Source organism: Vulpes lagopus, chromosome 3 (genome assembly GCF_018345385.1).
Source record: "Vulpes lagopus strain Blue_001 chromosome 3, ASM1834538v1, whole genome shotgun sequence".
In the NCBI taxonomy this organism is placed as follows: Eukaryota; Metazoa; Chordata; class Mammalia; order Carnivora; family Canidae; genus Vulpes; species Vulpes lagopus.
The window spans coordinates 138785699-138804427 of NC_054826.1; the positions used below are offsets into that span (position 1 = coordinate 138785699).

The window sequence follows — 18729 nt, forward strand, 5'->3', positions numbered from 1 at the left end:
AATTTTTTACTTCATCTTTCATTGAGAACTCATGAACATTTGTATTCACTGTGTTTCAGTGAGTCTTTTTTTAAGATTCTTGCTCAATTTTTCAATTTTAGTTTTATCCAGTTTTACCTTTGGGAGTCCTTTTATATTGACCCTATGATTAGAATATGACCCCTTTCCTGATTTTTCTAATCATTGATGATTCCCTGGAGCTTATGATTCAATGGGAGAATTTCACTATCTTGTAAACGTTGTTACATTGTGACACTTTCTTTTCAAAGGTTTTTGTTACAGTTAGTTTCTCCAGCACCTATTTTGGATAACTCACCTGCCTTTTTAAATGTGGTAGAGACAAATCCTTTTAAGCATCTCACACACCTCTCACTAAAACTTTTACCTGGAAATGATGTGGAAATAAAGAAGTTTCTGGCCGGCTGTTTGAAATGTAGCAAGGTAAGATTTAAATTCTTACTCTTTTATTTTTATTTTTATTTTTTTAAATTAAATTTTTATTTATTTATGATAGTCACACAGAGAGAGAGAGAGAGAGGCAGAGACATAGGCAGAGGGAGAAGCAGGCTCCATGCACCAGGAGCCCGACGTGGGATTCGATCCCGGGTCTCCAAGATCGCGCCCTGGGCCAAAGGCATGCGCTAAACTGCTGCACCACCCAGGGATCCCAAATTCTTACTCTTTTAAAAATAAGTACCAAAAGTCTCCGATAAGTCACTCAAGAGCTATATTGCTATTCTGTTTTTTTTTTTTTTTTAAATTTTTATTTATTTATGATAGTCACAGAGAGAGAGAGAGAGAGGCAGAGACACAGGTGGAGGAAGAAACAGGCCCCATGCACCGGGAGCCCGATGTGGGATTCGATCCCGGGTCTCCAGGATCGCACCCTGGGCCAAAGGCAGGCGCCAAACCGCTGCGCCACCCAGGGATCCCCTGCTATTCTGTTTTTCAGAATAAAGTATTTTAAAAGATGTCTAGTAAGTTTCTATAATATGTAAGAAATTTATTTTTATTTTGTCATTTTTTTTCTTCCATTTGATCAAGATACAGTGGGGATAGAACTAGGCTAAAAATTGAAAAACTAGGTCCCATGGTTTTTATTAATTTTCTATAATCTGGGGCAGGTCAGTTAAACTGTTGGAATCATGGTTTCATCAGCTGGTAGATAAGTATGGAAATATCTACTACCCTCTTACAACTATCTCAAATGAGGAAAAAGATATAAAAGTTTCTTGAAAATTACAAAGTGCTCTTTAATTTTAGAAGGTATATGGAGAAAGAAAACAACATTGGGTTGCCTCTTCATAGTTTTCTAAAAGTCTTTTTAGTCAAATGCTATAGATTAGTGAGTGCATCTCAAAATTTAATGGTACACAGATCCTCTAGGGATCTTGCTCATTTAGGTTGTGAATCAGAAGGTCTGAAGCGGAACCGAAATTCTGCATTTTTAACAAACTCTCAGGGTGATGCTGATGCTATACTTTGAGTAACACAGCTACAGATGATTAAATTATAAGCTGTGATTTTATATTTTTATAAATAGGAAGAAAAATTATCATTGATGCAATCACTAGATGATGTTACTAGGCAACTGAATTTCACACAAAAGGTAATCCAGATTTCATTTTGTCTTTGTAAGTCCTCCAAACACTGGTTCTGAATTGCTTCTTGAATCTATCCAAGCTTTTGTTTATTAAAGCATGTTACTTTTTAATTCCCTCTCCTTTTTTGCCTTTTCTTTCAGTGAATTATCTTAATCTGATGCTTTCTCTGATAGTTAATCTATCCAAACATTTCTGTTACCTTCATTATATGACATATTCCTTCCAGGTCTTTATTAAATAATATATAGTACCTATCACATGTTCTTTGCCTTTATGCACCTCACTCCTGTCTAAAATGACTTTTCAGTTAGTATCTTCTAAATCTTTCCCTTCCATATGTGTTATGAATTATTCTAATAGGCTTATTGTCATTCCAGTCATAGCTACTACCTTTTTGCCCCTAGTCCTTGAAACTGAAGACCGAGGTATCTGATAAGTGGCATGGCTTCAGGTAGAAATTATCCTGCAAAACATAGCCCATCAAGGAAACCTATGTTACTAGGTTTTATGTGTATAAGTGAACCACCCCATATGATGGACTTGCTCTACCTGGGGTTGCTTGCTTTCTTAATGTCAGAGGGGAGGATTGGGTGGTGAAGAGCCAGATTTAACTTAAAGGTTAAAAATAGTAAGGCTTGACTTCTGGGCCATGTTAGCTCTAAAATTCTTTTATTCCAATCTTGATTTCCTCAAATTAAAAAATCTGTGTAGGAAAAGGCTTTGAGTATGTTTCAGAAAGCTCTTATTCCTTTTCTTTAATATCTTTTGTAAATATTGCTGTGTTCTAGTTAATAACATTCACAAAACTGTCTTAACATTTTGTATTGAACTCTAATCCAGACATTATCAGAAAAAATCCAAGAATTAGATAAGTTACAGAATGAATGGGCATCACACACAGCTGCATTGTCAAATAAGCATTCCCAGGAACTGACAAATGAGAAAGAAAAGGCCTTGCAGGTATGAACATTAAAGAAAATAGAAAGTTATTTTGTTGTTGCTGTTAGTCATTATGTTAGTTTGAAAAGTAATATATGCTTGCTCTAATATGTTCAAACATTACAGGAGTCTGTTAAAAATTATGTTTCTCATTAAAAGTTTTATTACCTGGAGGTAATTTATAAATATTTTGGTATGTGTTTTTCCAGATTTTTTTCTTTGTATGTAAATAATGTGTCTTTTATAAATATTTGTACTTATACATTTTGAGTTATGTAAATTATATATTTGTACACATATAGTAGGTTTTGGTTTTATGTTATGCTAATGAAGTCCTGTATATATTGATTGTAACTTTTTTCACTTAACATGACAGCATGGTTCATTGTACAGCGGTTCAGATATTCCTTTTTAGTGGCTGCATAGTGTTCTATATTTGCATATATAACATAAATTAACTACTTACCCAACTGATGGACATTTAAATACTTCAGTATTTTGGCTAATACAAATAATACTATAATGAACATTCTTTGTCTCTAGAAGTGAGACAGCAATATTACTACTATATAAGATATTAATGGATATTGCAAATTTGCCAGCCAGAAAGTTTGTCTCAAACGGAATCTAAAAGATAGTATATGAACAGTACTTATTTCCCCATATTCTTTTTTTCCCCATTTTTATTAAGTTTTTAACTTTAATTCTTCTATAGTTAACATACAGTGTTAGTTTTAGGTGTACAATGTAAGTAATTCAGTAATATACATTACTCAGTGTTTATCTTCATAAGGGTACTCTTTAATATCCATCACCTGTTTCACTTCTTTTCCTTCCCCCCATCTGTTTGTTTTCTATAATTGTCTATTGGTTTTTCTTTTTTTTTTTCCTTTGTCCATTTGTTTTCTTTCTGAAATTCTACATACAAGTGAAATCATACGGTATTTGTCTTTCTCTGACTTACTTTGCTTAGCATAATATACTCTAGCTCCATCTACATCATTGTAAATGGCAAGAGCTTGTTCTTTTTGATGGCTGAGTAATAGTCCATTGTGTATATATGCCACCTCTTTATCAGCTAGTGGACTTTTACTCTCTTTCCATAGTTTGGCTATTGTTGATAATAGTCTTTAAAGTGGAATACCAGTTTACACCGCCATTCTGAGGGGTATGATAATCCCTCATAGTATGCATCTTGACCACTTGGATATTCTCATGTGAAGTTCAAGAATTCTCTTGCCTGTTTGCATCTTTAGCCTATTTTTAAGTTGGACTATTAATATTTTGCCTATGGATTTATAGGAGTTTTTTGTATATTCTGGACATGAATCCTTTTTTTTTTTTTTTTTTTAAGATTTTATTTATTCATGAGAGACAGAAAGAGAGAGGCAGAGACATAGGCAGAGGGAGAAGCAGGCTCCCCACAAGGACCCCGATGCAGGACTCGACCCTGGACCCTGGGATTACACCCTGTGCTAAAGTCAGATGCTCAACCCCTGAGCCACCCAGGCATCCCTTGACATGAACCCTTTATCAGATACATGCATAGTGAATATTTTCTGTCTGTGGCTTACCTTTTCATTTCTCCATAGTATAAAGTAGGGATATTATATCTTTATTATGTATATTATAAACATTTCCTCCCAGTTTGTCTTTGCCTTTTACTATTGCCTTTTGCCCTATATGGTTCTTTTTATTTGAATGTCATCAAATCTGTCATTCTGCTTTTATGGTTTAAAGTTTCATTTTATGTTTGGAAGGCCTCTGCCACCCTGAGGTTATGAAAGCTATTCCTTTAGAATTTTCTTTTAATACTTTGGTTTTTTTGTTGTTGTATTTAACTTTTTAATCTGTTTGGGTTATATATTTATAGAATACAGCATGAGATATTTTTTTGACATAAAGTCAGTCATTTGTTCCAATACCATATATTCCACTGATTTAAAATGCAACCTTTAATATATACTAAATTTCTTTGTATGTTTGACCTTGTTTCTGGAGTGTTAGGGAGAACTAATATCTTTGGGATTTTCTAACCCAGTAGCGAGAATATCTTTTCATTTATTTAGATCTTATTTAAAACAGGCTTATAGTTTGTTCTTTATTTCCCTCCATCTTCTCTTTTTTTTATTTATTTTTATTTTTTTTACAGTTCTTATTAAAATTTGTTTACCTAGAGATTTTATAGCTTTTTGTGCTATGAATTGGACCACCTATGTCCCACCACTACAGTAATTTTCTGATTATTGCTGATATGCATTAATATCATACTTGTTAATTATATATTATCTTTACAGATTCTAATAGTTTTATAGCTGATTTTCTTAGTTTTTCAGATAGATATGTATAAAATGATAATTTATGTTTTTTTAAGATTAATACCATTTTTTCTTCTTGTACAGAAAAATGCTAAATTGTAGTGGATTCCTTTCCTTATTTCATTCTTTTTTTGGTAAATAACCTAAAATGTCTGATCTTTAGGAATGATGTTTGTTCTGCATCCTGAGAGTTAATCCAAAGAGTGCTAAGTCAGATGAGTGATTTTGGGGATTTAATTAAATAATCATGTCATTTTTCCACCTTTAATATAATAAATAATAGATTTTAATTAATTTTTTTAAAGAGTGAACTTGCACATGTGTGGAGGTGGGATGGTAGGAGAGGCTAAAGGAAAGGGAGAAAGAATCTTACGCAGGCTCCATGTCCAGTGCAGAACCTGATGCAGGGCTCACTCTCATGACCCTGAGATCACGACCTGAGCTGAAATCAAGAGTCCGATGCCCCCCAGGCACCCTGTAGGCAGTGATTTTAAAATTTCAGTGTGCGTCAGAATCACCTGCAGTGACCAGAGTAGAAAATGTAAATGTTGTAGTCCTAGCCCTCATACTTCTTTTTTTATTTTTAACAATGCATTTCTTTTTTTTTTTTAAGATTTTGTTTATTTATTCGCGAGATACAGAGAAGGCAGAAGGAGAAGCAGGCTCCCTGTTGGGAGCCTGATGCAGGACTTCATCCTGGAACCCCAAGATCATGCCCTGAGCTAAAGGCAGTTGCTCAGCCATTTAGCCACCCAGGCGTCCCTCTCTGTTTTTTAAACAAAAACTCCAAATTACAGTGATCACTGGGATAAAACCAGTCCTTTATTTTTACTGCCTTTATTGCCTTCAATGTATTTGATTACCATCTTTAGCAGTTACATTAACATCTTTACCAGTTTACTCTTTTTTCTTCTTGATTGCTCCAGCAGTATTTTCTTCCCACATTACATTTTCAGTCTTTTTTTTTTTTTTTTAAGATTTTACTTATCGGGACGCCTGAGTGGCTCAGCGGTTGAGTGTCTGCCTTTGGCTGAGGACGTGATCCGGGAGTCCTGAGATCAAGTCCCACATTGGGCTTCCTGCATGGAGCCTGTCTCTGCCTCTCTCTCTCTTTCTGTCTGTCATGAATAAATAAATAAAATCTTTAAAAATAAAGAGATTAAGAACAAGATCAAAATAGTAAATGTACCTTTGTTGACCTTTCTCCTTCATGAAATCCGTAATTGAAAATAGATCCTCTTTGAAACAGGAAATTTTTATAATTATATATAAGAATAAGATTTATTTTTCTTCAAATCTTCCTGTATTTGTGTTTGTTTTCAATTTTGGTACTATACTTTTATTATATAATAGGCACAGGTACAGTACCAACAGCAGCATGAACAACAGAAAAAAGATTTAGAAATCCTCCATCAACGAAATATCCAGCAACTACAAAACAAATTATCTGAGTTAGAAGCAACTAATAAAGACCTAACGGAAAGGAAATATAAAGGAGACTCTACCATCAGAGAACTGAAAACAAAACTGTCTGGTGTAGAAGAGGTATTGAACGTTGTGTTTGTTCCCCCCCCCCCCCAATTTAAAATAACATTTAAATTTGGTGACTTTATTATTTGTATCCAGGCTGTTTCTCTGATGCTTTGCAAGGATGTTTTGGTGTTATTAGGGTGATCAGACATTGCAAAAAAATTGAGAATCTAAAATCTGATGAAAAGGGATAATTCAGAACAGAACTGTGGTCAACTTAGATATTTTTAGTTAGGGTCTTGAAGAGTAGCTCGTTGACATAACCTTTAGATTTTTCGGTGTACTTTTTTAAAGATTTTATTTATTTAATCATGAGAAGAACACACACACACACAGAGGCAGAGACATAGGCAGAGGGAGAAGCAGGCTCCATGCAGGGAGCCTGACAGTGGGACTCGATCCTGGGCCTCCAGGATTACACTCCGGGCTGAAGGCTGGTGCTAAACTGCTGAGCCACCATGGCTGCCCTCAGTGTACTTTTAATATCTGCACAGTGTCAGTGGCTCAATGTATTCAGTATTGACAGGCCTGGTTCTTTCAGCCTACTTAACACGTCCAACAACTATATGAATAATGTGTCTAATAATAATGATATTAGTAATGCTGATTAGCTAAGGCATACTGAACACACGCTATGTGACAGGTGCTGTTTAACTGCTTTACAGGTATTAATCCATTTAATTCTTATAATTATTTTAAAGAAGGTACTGTTATCCCCATTTTGCAGATGGTGAACTAGGACACAGATAGTTTAAGAAACTTGCCCAAGGTTTCATAGCCAGTAAATGGAAGAGCAAGGATTAGAATCCTCTTATTTGCTTATCTTTAGTACTCCTTTATTCTTTTAGGCAACAGAGACATTTAGAAAGTCTTGCTCTGTGACACATTGTTGATGCTTTGGCTATGATGATAAGCTCCTTCCTAGCATTATACATTATTGTCATGAATTAATCAGAAAACATAGATTTTGTTAAGTCTATCATATTTAAATAAAAAATCAGTGTTATTTGAGCTCATGAGACTTCCCCACTCCATTTCCAACTCTAAAGCTTGATGATTTTATTTATTTATTTATTTAAAAAATTTTTTTAAGATTTTATTTACTTATGAGAGACACAGATTGAGAGAGAGGGACAGATACAGGCAGAGGGAGAAGCAGGCTCCATGTAGGGAGCCCGACATGGGACTTGATCCCTGGTCCCCAGGATCACACCTTGGGCTGAAGGCGGCGCTAAACCACTTAGCTACCCAGGCTGCCCTGGGTAGAAAGCTTGATGATTTGATGTTCAGATCCTCAGTATTCTGCACCAGTAGTGCATCCTCCCTGCTCTCTGGACCTTTCATACCAGTTCGTAAAATACTATAATTTTCCTTGTACATTGGATAGTCATTAATACTATATGACTTCTTTTATCTTCGCCCTGAAATTGGCCAGTTTATAAATACTGTGCTCCATTATATGGGCTTTATATAATTTCATCAAAATATTTCTTTAAAAAATTTTTTTTAAGATTTTATTTATTTATTCATGAGAGACAGAGAGGCAGAGACATAGGCAGAGGGAGAAGCAGGCTCCATGCAGGGAGCCCAATGTGGGACTCCATCCCAGGACTCCGGGATCACAACCTGAGCGGAAGGCAGATGCTCGACCACTGACCCACCCAGGCATCCCAAATTATTTCTTTAAAAAAAAGATTCTGGGGATCCCTGGGTGGCTCAGCGGTTTAGCGCCTGCCTTTGGCCCAGGGGGCAATCCTGGAGTCCCGGGATCGAGTCCCACGTTCAGCTCCCGTCATGGAGCCTGCTTCTCCCTCTGCCTGTATCTCTGCCTCTCTCTCTATGTCTATCATGAATAAATAAATAAAATCTTTAAAAAAAATTTTTTTAAAATTTAAATCAACTTGCTAACATAAAATACAACACCCAGTGCTCATCTCATCATGTACCCTCGTTAATGTCTAATCAAAATCTTTCTTTCAAGATTTGCAGATGACTTGAACATGATCAGTCCTGGGAACCCCTTTGTTTTTTTTTAATTGTAGTATAGTCAACATTCACTGTTCTATTAGTTTCAGGTGTACAATATAGTGATTCAGTACTTTATACAACACCCTGTGCTCATCACAAGTGCAGTCCTCCTTAATTGCCATCATCTATTTCACTCCTCTTCCCACTCACCTCCCCTCTGGTAACCATCAATTTGTTCTCAATAGTTAAGAGCCTGTTTCTTGGCTCACTTGTTCTCTTTCTTTCTTCCTCTTTTTTCCCCCTTTGCTCATTTGTTTTGTGTCTTAAATTCCACTTATGAGTGAAATCATATAGTTTTTGTCTTTCTGCAACTGAGTTATTTCACTCAAACTCCATGTCGTTACACTGGGAACTTTTTTTTTTTAAACCTCTGAGTATTGTTACCTAATCATGGTAAATTATACCTTTTAGGCATTAGTGCCCTAAAAATAATTGCTGCCATTTATTATTTATTGTGTGCCAGGCATTATGCTAAGCAATTTGCATTAGGGTTTTTATGGAAATTAAGTGAAGTAATTTATGAAGTGTTTGTTATTTCTGTTTTTAAAATGAGGGAACTAAGATTCAGGGAGGTTAAATAATTCCCAAGGTTACACCGAAGAACCTTGATTTGTATTCAAGTCTGTCTGATAGTAGAATTAATTGCTTCTAAAATCAAAGTATTCTGTTGTGGCATAATACTATAAAATTATTTTGTAAAGGTTTGTTAAAGATGAAAATTATCTAGAAATACTATATCCTCGAGTTGTGTATACTTGGCAGCATTTAGATGGTATTAGCTAATTGGGAAGTGACCTGTCTTAGATTTTTTAAAATCTTTTTTTTTTTTTTAAGATTTTAATTTATTTATTCATTAGATAAGCAGAGACACAGGCAGAAGGAAAAGCAAGCTCCCTGCAAGGAGCCTGATATGGGACTCGATCCCAGATCTCAGGATCACACTCTGAGCCAAAGGCGAACACAACCTCTGAGCCACCTAGGCGTCCCCCAAAAAATCTGTTTTTAAATAACAATTATATTTGCTTACTTTTGTTTTAAAGAGTGAACTAAGAGCAAATCCAGAAGTGTTAACATATTTGTTGACATGGAAAGATCGTAATATGTATGAAGGTTGATTATAAAATTGCACAGTATGAGTACTTTAAAAAAAAATCAATGCATATAAACAGAGCAAAATGTTAACAGCAGATTGTGGCAGCCACCCTTGGCTACCCTTAGAATCCATTACAGAGTTCTACTGCCCATGCTGTACCTCATACTAACTATAAATAAGACTTTATTTTAAAAGATTTTATTTGTTTATTCATGAGAGACAGAGAGAGAGAGAGAGAGAGAGAGGGGCAGAGACATAGGCAGAGGGAGAAGCAGGTTCCATGCAGAAAGCCCAATGTAGAACTCGATCCCAGGACTCTGGGATCATACCCTGAGCCAAAGGCAGATGCTCAACTGCTGAGCCACCCAGGCGTCCTAAATAAGACTCCTGGGGATGGAGCCAGGCATCAATAGTTTTAAAGTTTTCTTGGTGATTTCAATATGCATACTAGCTTGAGAACCACTGCTTACATGGTAGAATGATAGGGCTTTTTATTTTATGTTCTTGAAATTCTATTATAATGGGCATTTATTACCTAAGTGATTTTTTTTTTAAGTGTAAATTTCAAGGTACCAAAAAATCCTTGTTACTAGTTTTTAAAAGTTGTAATTTATTCATAAATCAAGATTATTTTCCTTGTTGTCATTGAATTAGATATTAGTGTATTTTACAATCATATTTCAAGTCTACAAGTTACATACAACCTTAGAGGGACTTCTGTATCCTTTAAAAAAAATCAGTACTAGATTTTCAGACCAATTTTTGTATATGTTGTATTAAATCACCACATGTATCTGGATCCTTCACTATGAAGAAACAAGCTTCATGAATCATTGGGAAATATTATAGTGATAACTCTTATTGAGCCCATGAACCTAAAATTAGAGAATCTTAAGAATCCTTAAAAGTGGAAGGGACTGTAGAAATTATCTGGTCCAGTGTAAAAGTTTCTCTTCATCTCTGGCACAAAGTCCTTTATTACCTGCTTAGATAGGTCCAAATAGGAATGAACTCACTAATCCTTAAGAACGCTCTTCCATTTTTGAAGAGTTCAAATTGTTAAAAGTCTATTCCTTATGTTAGAGCCAAAATCTGTCTCTAATTTTTACCTTTAAGGGCAGCCCGGGTGGCTCAGCGGTTTAGCGCTGACTTCAGCCCAGGGCATGATCCTGGAGACCTGGGTTGGAGTCCCACATTGGGTTCCCTGCATGGAGCCTGTTTCTCCCTCTGCCTGTGTCTCTGCCTCTCTCTGTGTATCTCTCATAAATAAAATAAAAAAATAAAATTAAATAAATAAAATAAAATAAAATAAAATAAATAAAATAAAATAAAAAATATAAAATAAAAATAATAAAATAAAACCATAAAAAATAAATAAAATAAATATAATAAAATAAATATAATAAATAAAATAAATAAAATAAAAGCTATATGGAGGGGTGCTGGGGTGGCTCTGTTGGTTAAGTGGCCGCCTCTTGATTTCAGGGTGGTTCATGATCTCAGGGGATGGAGCTCTGAGACGGGCTTCATAGTCAATAGGGAGTCGACTTAAGGATTCTCTCTCCCTTTTTTCCTTTTCCTGCTCACTCTCTCTATAATAAATAAAATCTTTAAAAATCTAAAATAAATAAATCTTAAATAAAAGCTATATGAAATAAAAAAAACAGTACTAGAACTTTGAAAGACTTCTTAAATATTTTAAATGTCTAATTATAAATAACCAGAGCAGCTAACTTCTCTTTTTCATACTGCATCATTTTTTTTCTTCCTCTAGGAACTCCAGCGGGCTAAGCAAGAAGTCCTCTCTTTGCGAAGAGAGAATTCTACACTAGATGCCGAATGCCATGAAAAAGAAAAGCATATTAATCAGCTACAAACAAAAGTGGCTGTTTTAGAACAGGAAATCAAGGATAAGGACCAGCTTGTTTTAAGAACAAAAGAAGCATTTGATACAATCCAGGAACAAAAGGTCTATTTAAACATTTTTTAAACAAATTGTTGATCACATTTACAAGTGATGCTTTTTTTAAACACAAACACCCTATTAATTATTTTTGTTTTAAAAAATATGTATCAGGTGGCTTTAGAAGAGAATGGTGAGAAAAATCAGGTACAGCTAGGAAAACTTGAAGCTACAATAAAATCATTATCAGCAGAACTTCTTAAGGTTTGTTTTTAAAAATAATAGAATATTAAATTTCATTGGGTTAAGTAGAGATATACATATGAAGCTCTTTTACAGGCAAATGAAATTATCAAGAAGTTACAGGGGGATCTGAAAACTTTAATGGGTAAATTAAAACTGAAGAATACAGTAACTGTTCAACAAGAGAAACTCTTGGCTGAGAAGGAAGACAAATTACAAAAGGAACAAAAGGAATTACAAGATGTTGGACAAGCTCTCCGAATTAAAGAGCAAGAGGTAGTGAATATTCTATATTTTTGTGTGTGTGACTATTTCTAGAGTATAACAAATTTTCTCAGGTTTTTAAAAAAATGTGTTATATTAGAGAAGAGCTTTGGCTTTTTTATCCCCCCAAAAGAACATAACTAGCTTCAGCACAAGTTAACCTATTTCTTTTTAGATTTTATTTATTTGAGAAACAGAGAGAGAGGCAGAGACACAGGCAGAGGGAGAAGCAGGCTCCATGCAGGGAGCCTGACGTGGGACTCGATTCCGGGTCCCCAGGATCACACCGTGGGCTGAAGGCGGCGCTAAACCGCTGAACCACCTGGGCTGCCCAAGTTAACCTATTTCAATTTGAAAAGTTAGTTATCATGAACTAGATACCTTGAGTGTTTGTTATATATACGTACATATACGGGTGTTATGCAGGTGAATTATAATTCATTTAACTATTTAATAGTTAATGGTATTTAATTAATAGAGATACATTCCTTAGTTTTTATTTAGCCTTTATTATACTAATAAGAGAGGATTGATATTTCAGGTATGCAAATTACAAGAACAGTTAGAAGCTACTGTTCAAAAGCTTGAAGAAAGCAAACAGCTTCTAAAAAATAATGAGAAGTGTAAGTATTTTACCTTTTTATGTAAATGAGATTTATAATTGTTCTATTCATCTGAAAATTTTATTTGAGTTCATAAAATCTAGGTAAGTCAAGATATTGCTACAGCCAAATAATTTGTTTTAATTACATTGTCTTCATGTCCTTCCTATAGTAACTTGTATATCAGCTGCCCTGTAAAGCAGTTAGTCATTATAACAAAAACCGTATTAAATGTCTCAGTAACCCAAAATTAAGTGTTGAAAATATTGATTGTAATTTAAATTCTTCATATTAAAGGTCTTCACTACTCCTTATTTTAATTGTTATATTTATCTAATAGTAATAACATGAATTATTTGAAACTGAAATATAAGGTTAAGCTTTAACATTTTCTCAGTTTTTTTTTTTTTTTAAGATTTTATTTATTCATGAGAGACAGAGAGAGAGAGAGAGAGAGGCAGAGACATAGGCAGAGGGAGAAGCAGGCACCATGCAGGGAGCCCGACACGGGACTCAATCCCTGGGGACTCAGGGAGCCCGACATGGGACTCAATCCCTGAGACTCCAGGATCACGCCCTGGGCCAAAGGCCCGTGCTAAACCACTGAGCCACCCAGGGACCCTCACATTTTCTCAGTTTTTAGTATTGGTTATCAGACAAGAGTATGAACTTCAAATAAACTGTAAGATATTGTTCTAGAAGTGAAAGCCTTCAAAGAGATCCAAGACTAGCAGAAATATGTACTTCTGATAGTAATAAAATAAAGAGTTCTATGTATGTGGTGGTTGCTAAGAGTCTTTAATGATAAGCATTTAGGTGAACCTATATTTTCCTGTGATATAAGGTATTCTGAAAGACTTAAAAAGATCTCAGTATAACTTTTAAATGTTTAAAGTTATTAGAAAATTAAAAAGTCAAAATTCTTCACCTTGTTTTGTTCTTTTATTTAAGTAATCACATGGTTAAATAAAGAACTAAATGAAAATCAGCTAGTGAGAAAACAAGATGTATTGGGACCTTCTACCACTCCACCTGTGCATTCTAGCAGTAACACAATTAGAAGTGGAATTTCTTCTAACTCTAATGTGGTAAGATTTAAATTAAGATGTGAGAGGTCTTAGTAAATTACCTAAAATAAAAATATTGCCAGACTGAGGAAGTCTCCATGACTAATATGACTAGATATTGATTAGCACTGAGATAAAGGTTAAGTCCCACCTGGAAGTGGGATATATAGGTAAACTTGCTCTTAATAAAGAGGCTATATTTCAAGGGTGCACTTTTTTTTTAAATTTTTATTTATTTATTTATTTTTATTTTTTTAAAGATGTTATTTATTTATTCATGAGAGACACAGAGATAGAGAGAGAGAGTGAAGCAGCGGGAGAATCAGGCTCCATGCAGGGAGCCTGATGTGGGACTTGATCCCGGATCTCCAGGATCAGGCCCTGGGCTGAAGGCGGTGCTAAACCGCTGGGCCACCCGGGCTACCCAAGGGTGCACTTTTAAAAATTGGATATAGAAATCATTCAGTAATAAGTAATGCCAAATGTGCTAAAGAAGGGAGTATTCTGGGGACCTTAAGAAGGGAGAACAGAGTTTGAGCTCAAGTTGGAACTATGATAGAAGGAGCCTAAACTGAATTCTAATTTTAAGAGAAAAGAGAAAGAAATGTCCTTTTATCAGTCTGTCAGCTCCAGTTTCTAGAAGGAAGTAGTTAGGAGATTTAAGGTTTTTAGCTCCCAGGACCAGGTCTCTTGCTTTTTCCTTGCAAGAAATCGGGAGAAAAAGAAGAGCAACTCCTTACATCTGGGAGCTGGCTTGGTACTATCACCAAGGCCCTGGTGTTGCTAGGAGAGCTAGCCTAGCATTCACAACTAGGTCTTGGGGCTCTCCTATTGAACATAAATAATTTCACAGAATATCAGCATCAGGCAAGGCCACTCTGTGACTGACAGATCAAGACAAAAACAGGATCACATCATAATCATGTCTGAACACAATTAAAAAAAAAAGGAACATTGCCAAACCACAGAATGGGCAAACATTCTCCTGTCTTGGCTAACATGATTTACTGCTCCTTTACCAACTACCTTCTTTACCAACTACGGTTTTGGCCTCAATGCATTAATACTTAACCTAATAAGATTTATTTCAGATACTGAGTCATACAGTTATCCCCATTTCCAGATAGCATCTGAACCACAACAAGGCCACACTTTATTAAACTGTTCCTTGAAACACCTAACACATAAGTCTAATAAAGTCCCTTTTAACACCTACATACTGTCACACCGCCTCTTACTAGATTTCCCACAGTATGCAGTCTCCATTGTTTGCAAGGAGCAGTAAATCCAGGGTGTACACATATAGACATGTTTCTGGTAGTCATTTGTTGGAGAGCTTTGACAGAGGATTTAAAATGCAAATACATAACTGTATTTATAAATTAGATTGACTTGATGTTTAAAAAGAATAGATTTTTGCTAAGTTGGAAAAAGGTGTGGAAAGAAGTACCTAGTAGTGAATTACAAACTTGAAAAAATTTGAATCTTAACCTTCTTAATTGATGATAAATAGCTATGTAAAAGGTGTTTTTGTTGTGTAGCCAGTGATCTTATACAGTTGCTTCTTACGGTTTGTATTTCAGTTCTCTTATAAACTTTTCATGACCTTAGTTAATGGTGTTGTCACTATATTTGAAAATTAGTGGCAAAGCAAATTACTGTCAGAATCAGTCCATTTAAGAACACATACCTTGTTCTCATTCTGGCAGAAAATTATTTTTATTTTATATCTGATTGGCATATTTATCTATGACTCCACCCTTCCCCCATCCCATTTTCAGGAATGGAAGATCTATAGGGAACCAAGGTAATTCAGAGAGGTCATTTGAAGTCATTTCAAAGACAGGTCCAGTGTTTCATTTTGTTAAGCTTGTAAGGCCACTCCTTAAGAAAGCTTAGATATCCTAGCCTCATGCTATTATTTATTATTAAAGCAGAGTTTTGTGTTGTCATGATAAAATTGGCCTCTAAAGATAGTGTTTTTAAGTATTATAACAGTGTCTCATAGATCAGTAAATACTATTTAGAACTAATAACTCATCCTTACCTTTTTATGTTTTTATTTTTAGGTTGATGGTAGACTGACTTACCCAACTTTTGGGATTGGTTATCCTATCTCCTCTGCATATGCATTCCAGAATAACTTTCCTCATCCTGTATCTGCCAAAAATACCAACCACCCAATTTCAGGACCAAAGGTAGACAAATTAACTAATACTTTTTTGGGAGGAAATATAGCAAGCTAGTAACAAATTTTTTTCTTTTAAAGATTTATTAGTGTTTTGGTCAGTTGCTAAGTATTAGGTAATAGATAAATATATTCCAGAATATCTAGTTTATGCTTATAGGAAATACTACCTGTACTATATGGTATTTCTTGAGTCACTATAATTTGTAAAAAGCTGGACATTACTCTCCTTAAATTTTATTTATCCCTGTTGAACTGTTTTCCATTTTTATTCATTCTCTATTACAATTCTCAAACCTAACTAGAATTACTGACTTCATACTGCTGATGTATTAGCTATGGTGACATTTTTGGATTTTACTGCCAGGACTTTAAGGTAGACTTACAGCATATTCTAAAATGTAGTTCTGGCAACATTTTCTTAAATAGCATAGAACTAGCATTTCCTCCAGTGTGATATTTGCTGAGATTTTTTTCTACCCATTTGAGTTCTTCATCATCATTGTTAGTACTTAATGTCTTAGGTTTATATATTGTTTTTACATGTATTATAATTTTATTTTCACAATAATTCACCCAGACCAGCCACTGATTTTTTTTTTTTTTAAGATTTTACTTATTTATTCATGAGAGACACACACAGAGAGAGGGCAGAGACACAGGCAGAGGGAGAAGCAGGCTCCATGCAGGAAACCCAGTGTGGGACTCGATCCTGGGATTCTAGGATCACACCCTGAGCCAAAAATGCTCAACTGCTGAGCCACCCAGGCATCCCAGACCAGCCACTGATTCTATTTTCATTCTTAAGTTTAGGTCAAAATTGATTGTTTTGTAAATCATAGAAACAATTTTGAAAAGTTTTTTTTTTTTTTTAAAGGTGTATTTATTTTAGAGAGTGTGCACAAGGAGGGGAGAGGCAGAGTGAGAGAATCTCAAGCAGACCCCCTGCTGAGCCTGGAGCCTGATGTGGGCTTGATCCCATGACCTTGAGATAATGACCTGAGCAAAAATCAGGAGTCAGAGGCTTAATTAACTGATTCAGCCACCCCAGGCGCCCCTGAAAACAACATTTTGAATGGAGGACTTTGAATTTGTTTTTATAAACCCTTTATCAAATTAGTTTTGGGCTGCCCTACAAATAAGCTGACTGTGTTGCTTAGGCCTATGCTTCTTTTTAACCTTTAAAGCGTTTTTAGAGCATCTGGGTGGCTTAGTGGTTGAGCGTCTGCCTTTGGCTCAACATGGGATCCTGGGATCAAGTTCCGCATCAGGCTCCCCACAGGGAGCCTGTTTCTCCCTCTGCCTATGTCTCTGCCTCTCTCTGTGTGTCTCTCATGAATAAATAAATAAAATATTTATTAAAAAAAAGCCTTTTTAACTATATGTTTTTGGTTTGTCTCTTTATTTTCTCCTTTGTTTTGTTTCTTAAGCTCCACATGAGTGAAATCATGTGGTTTTATCTTTCTTTGACTTATTTCACATACTTCATCTATGTTGTTGCAAATAGCAAGATTTCATTTCTTTTTTTATGGCTGGGCAGTATCACATTGTATATATATATACACATTGTGTTTATATATATATACACATTGTGTGTGTGTGTGTATATATATATATATATATATACACATATATGTATATACACACACACCACATTTTCTTGACCCTTTCATCTATCAGTGGACACTTGGGCTGCTTCCAGAATTTGGCTATTGTAAATAATGCTGCTATAAACATAGAGGTGTACATATCTTTTCATATTAGTGTTTTCATATTCTTTGGGTAAATACCCAGTTGTGGAATTTTACTGGATCATACTGTAATTCTATTTTTTAATTTTTTAAGGAACCTTCATACTGTTTCACACAATGGCTGCATCAGTTTGCGTTCTCACCAACTGTGTATGAGGGTTCCTTTTTCTCCACATCCTTGCCAACACTTGTTTCTTGAATATTATTGTTTCTTAATATACTCAAATGTGATTGCATCTTGGGATTAATATTTTTCTTGAGAATATAATTGAATTGTCTTTTCATTTCAAAGTTTTTTTTTTTTTTTAAGATTTTATCCATTTATTCATGAGAGACATGGGCAGAGGGAGAAGAAGCAGGCTCCATGCAGGGAGCCTGATGTAGAACTCGGTCCCGGGTCTCCAGGATTAGGCCCTGGGCTGAAGGTGGCGCTAAACGGCTGAGCCACCCGGGCTGCCTAATTAAGTCTATTTCTCGCTTTGACACACACACTCATTTTTTCCTGTGTTTTGTTTTTTAAATTTCACGTATGAGTGAAATCATATGGTATTTGTCTTTCTCTATCTGACATATTTCATTTAGCATTGTATTCTGTAGCTCCATCTGCGTCACTGTAAGTGGCAAGATTTCTTTAATTTTATGGCTGTATAATATTCCATTGTGTATATATAGCACATCTTCTTTATCCATTCATCAACTGATGGACACTTGGACTATTTCCATACCTTGGCTATTATAAATAATTTAGCTATACACATAGGGATGCATGTATCCCTTTGCATTAGTGTTTTGTATCCTTTGGATAAAATACCTAGTAGTGTGATTGCTGGATCATAAAGTAGTTCTATTTTTAACTTTTTGAGGAGCTTCCACACTGTTTTTCAATTTTTTTTTAATTTTAAACAGCTTTCCAAGAATATATATAATAATATCAAATGTGAGGACAAGAAATACTACTTTCCAGATAGTCACCTAGTTTATAGGTCTCAGTATCACTTACAAGATTACCTTTATAGTTCTGGAATTGGAGGAATCATTGTAACAAGGATATTCCTAAACATAGGAACAAGGCTTTCAGGGTTTCCTATATCACTTATCTCTGTATCCTTTTGATCATGTACCCCCAAAAGTTACAAAACAAAAGGAAACCTAAAACACGTTGAGCTTGAATCTCTAATACAGGAATATTTATTTATTTG

The 18729-nt window shown here is 35.1% G+C and overlaps 1 protein-coding gene across 2 annotated transcripts in view; it reads left to right on the forward strand.

Annotated features, from left to right (window-relative positions):
• Positions 1-18729, forward strand: part of SASS6 (SAS-6 centriolar assembly protein) — a 41884-nt gene that overhangs the window by 9888 nt on the left and 13267 nt on the right. Inside the window, exons 5-14 of one of the 2 annotated variants that reach the window (XM_041747375.1) lie at positions 270-441; positions 1544-1609; positions 2445-2564; positions 6215-6406; positions 11287-11481; positions 11590-11679; positions 11755-11934; positions 12464-12545; positions 13476-13612; positions 15661-15789. In XM_041747375.1, coding sequence (XP_041603309.1) covers positions 270-441; positions 1544-1609; positions 2445-2564; positions 6215-6406; positions 11287-11481; positions 11590-11679; positions 11755-11934; positions 12464-12545; positions 13476-13612; positions 15661-15789 — 1363 coding nt within the window. The remainder of the gene's footprint in view (positions 1-269; positions 442-1543; positions 1610-2444; positions 2565-6214; positions 6407-11286; positions 11482-11589; positions 11680-11754; positions 11935-12463; positions 12546-13475; positions 13613-15660; positions 15790-18729) is intronic. The other variant, XM_041747376.1, reaches the window with a different exon arrangement.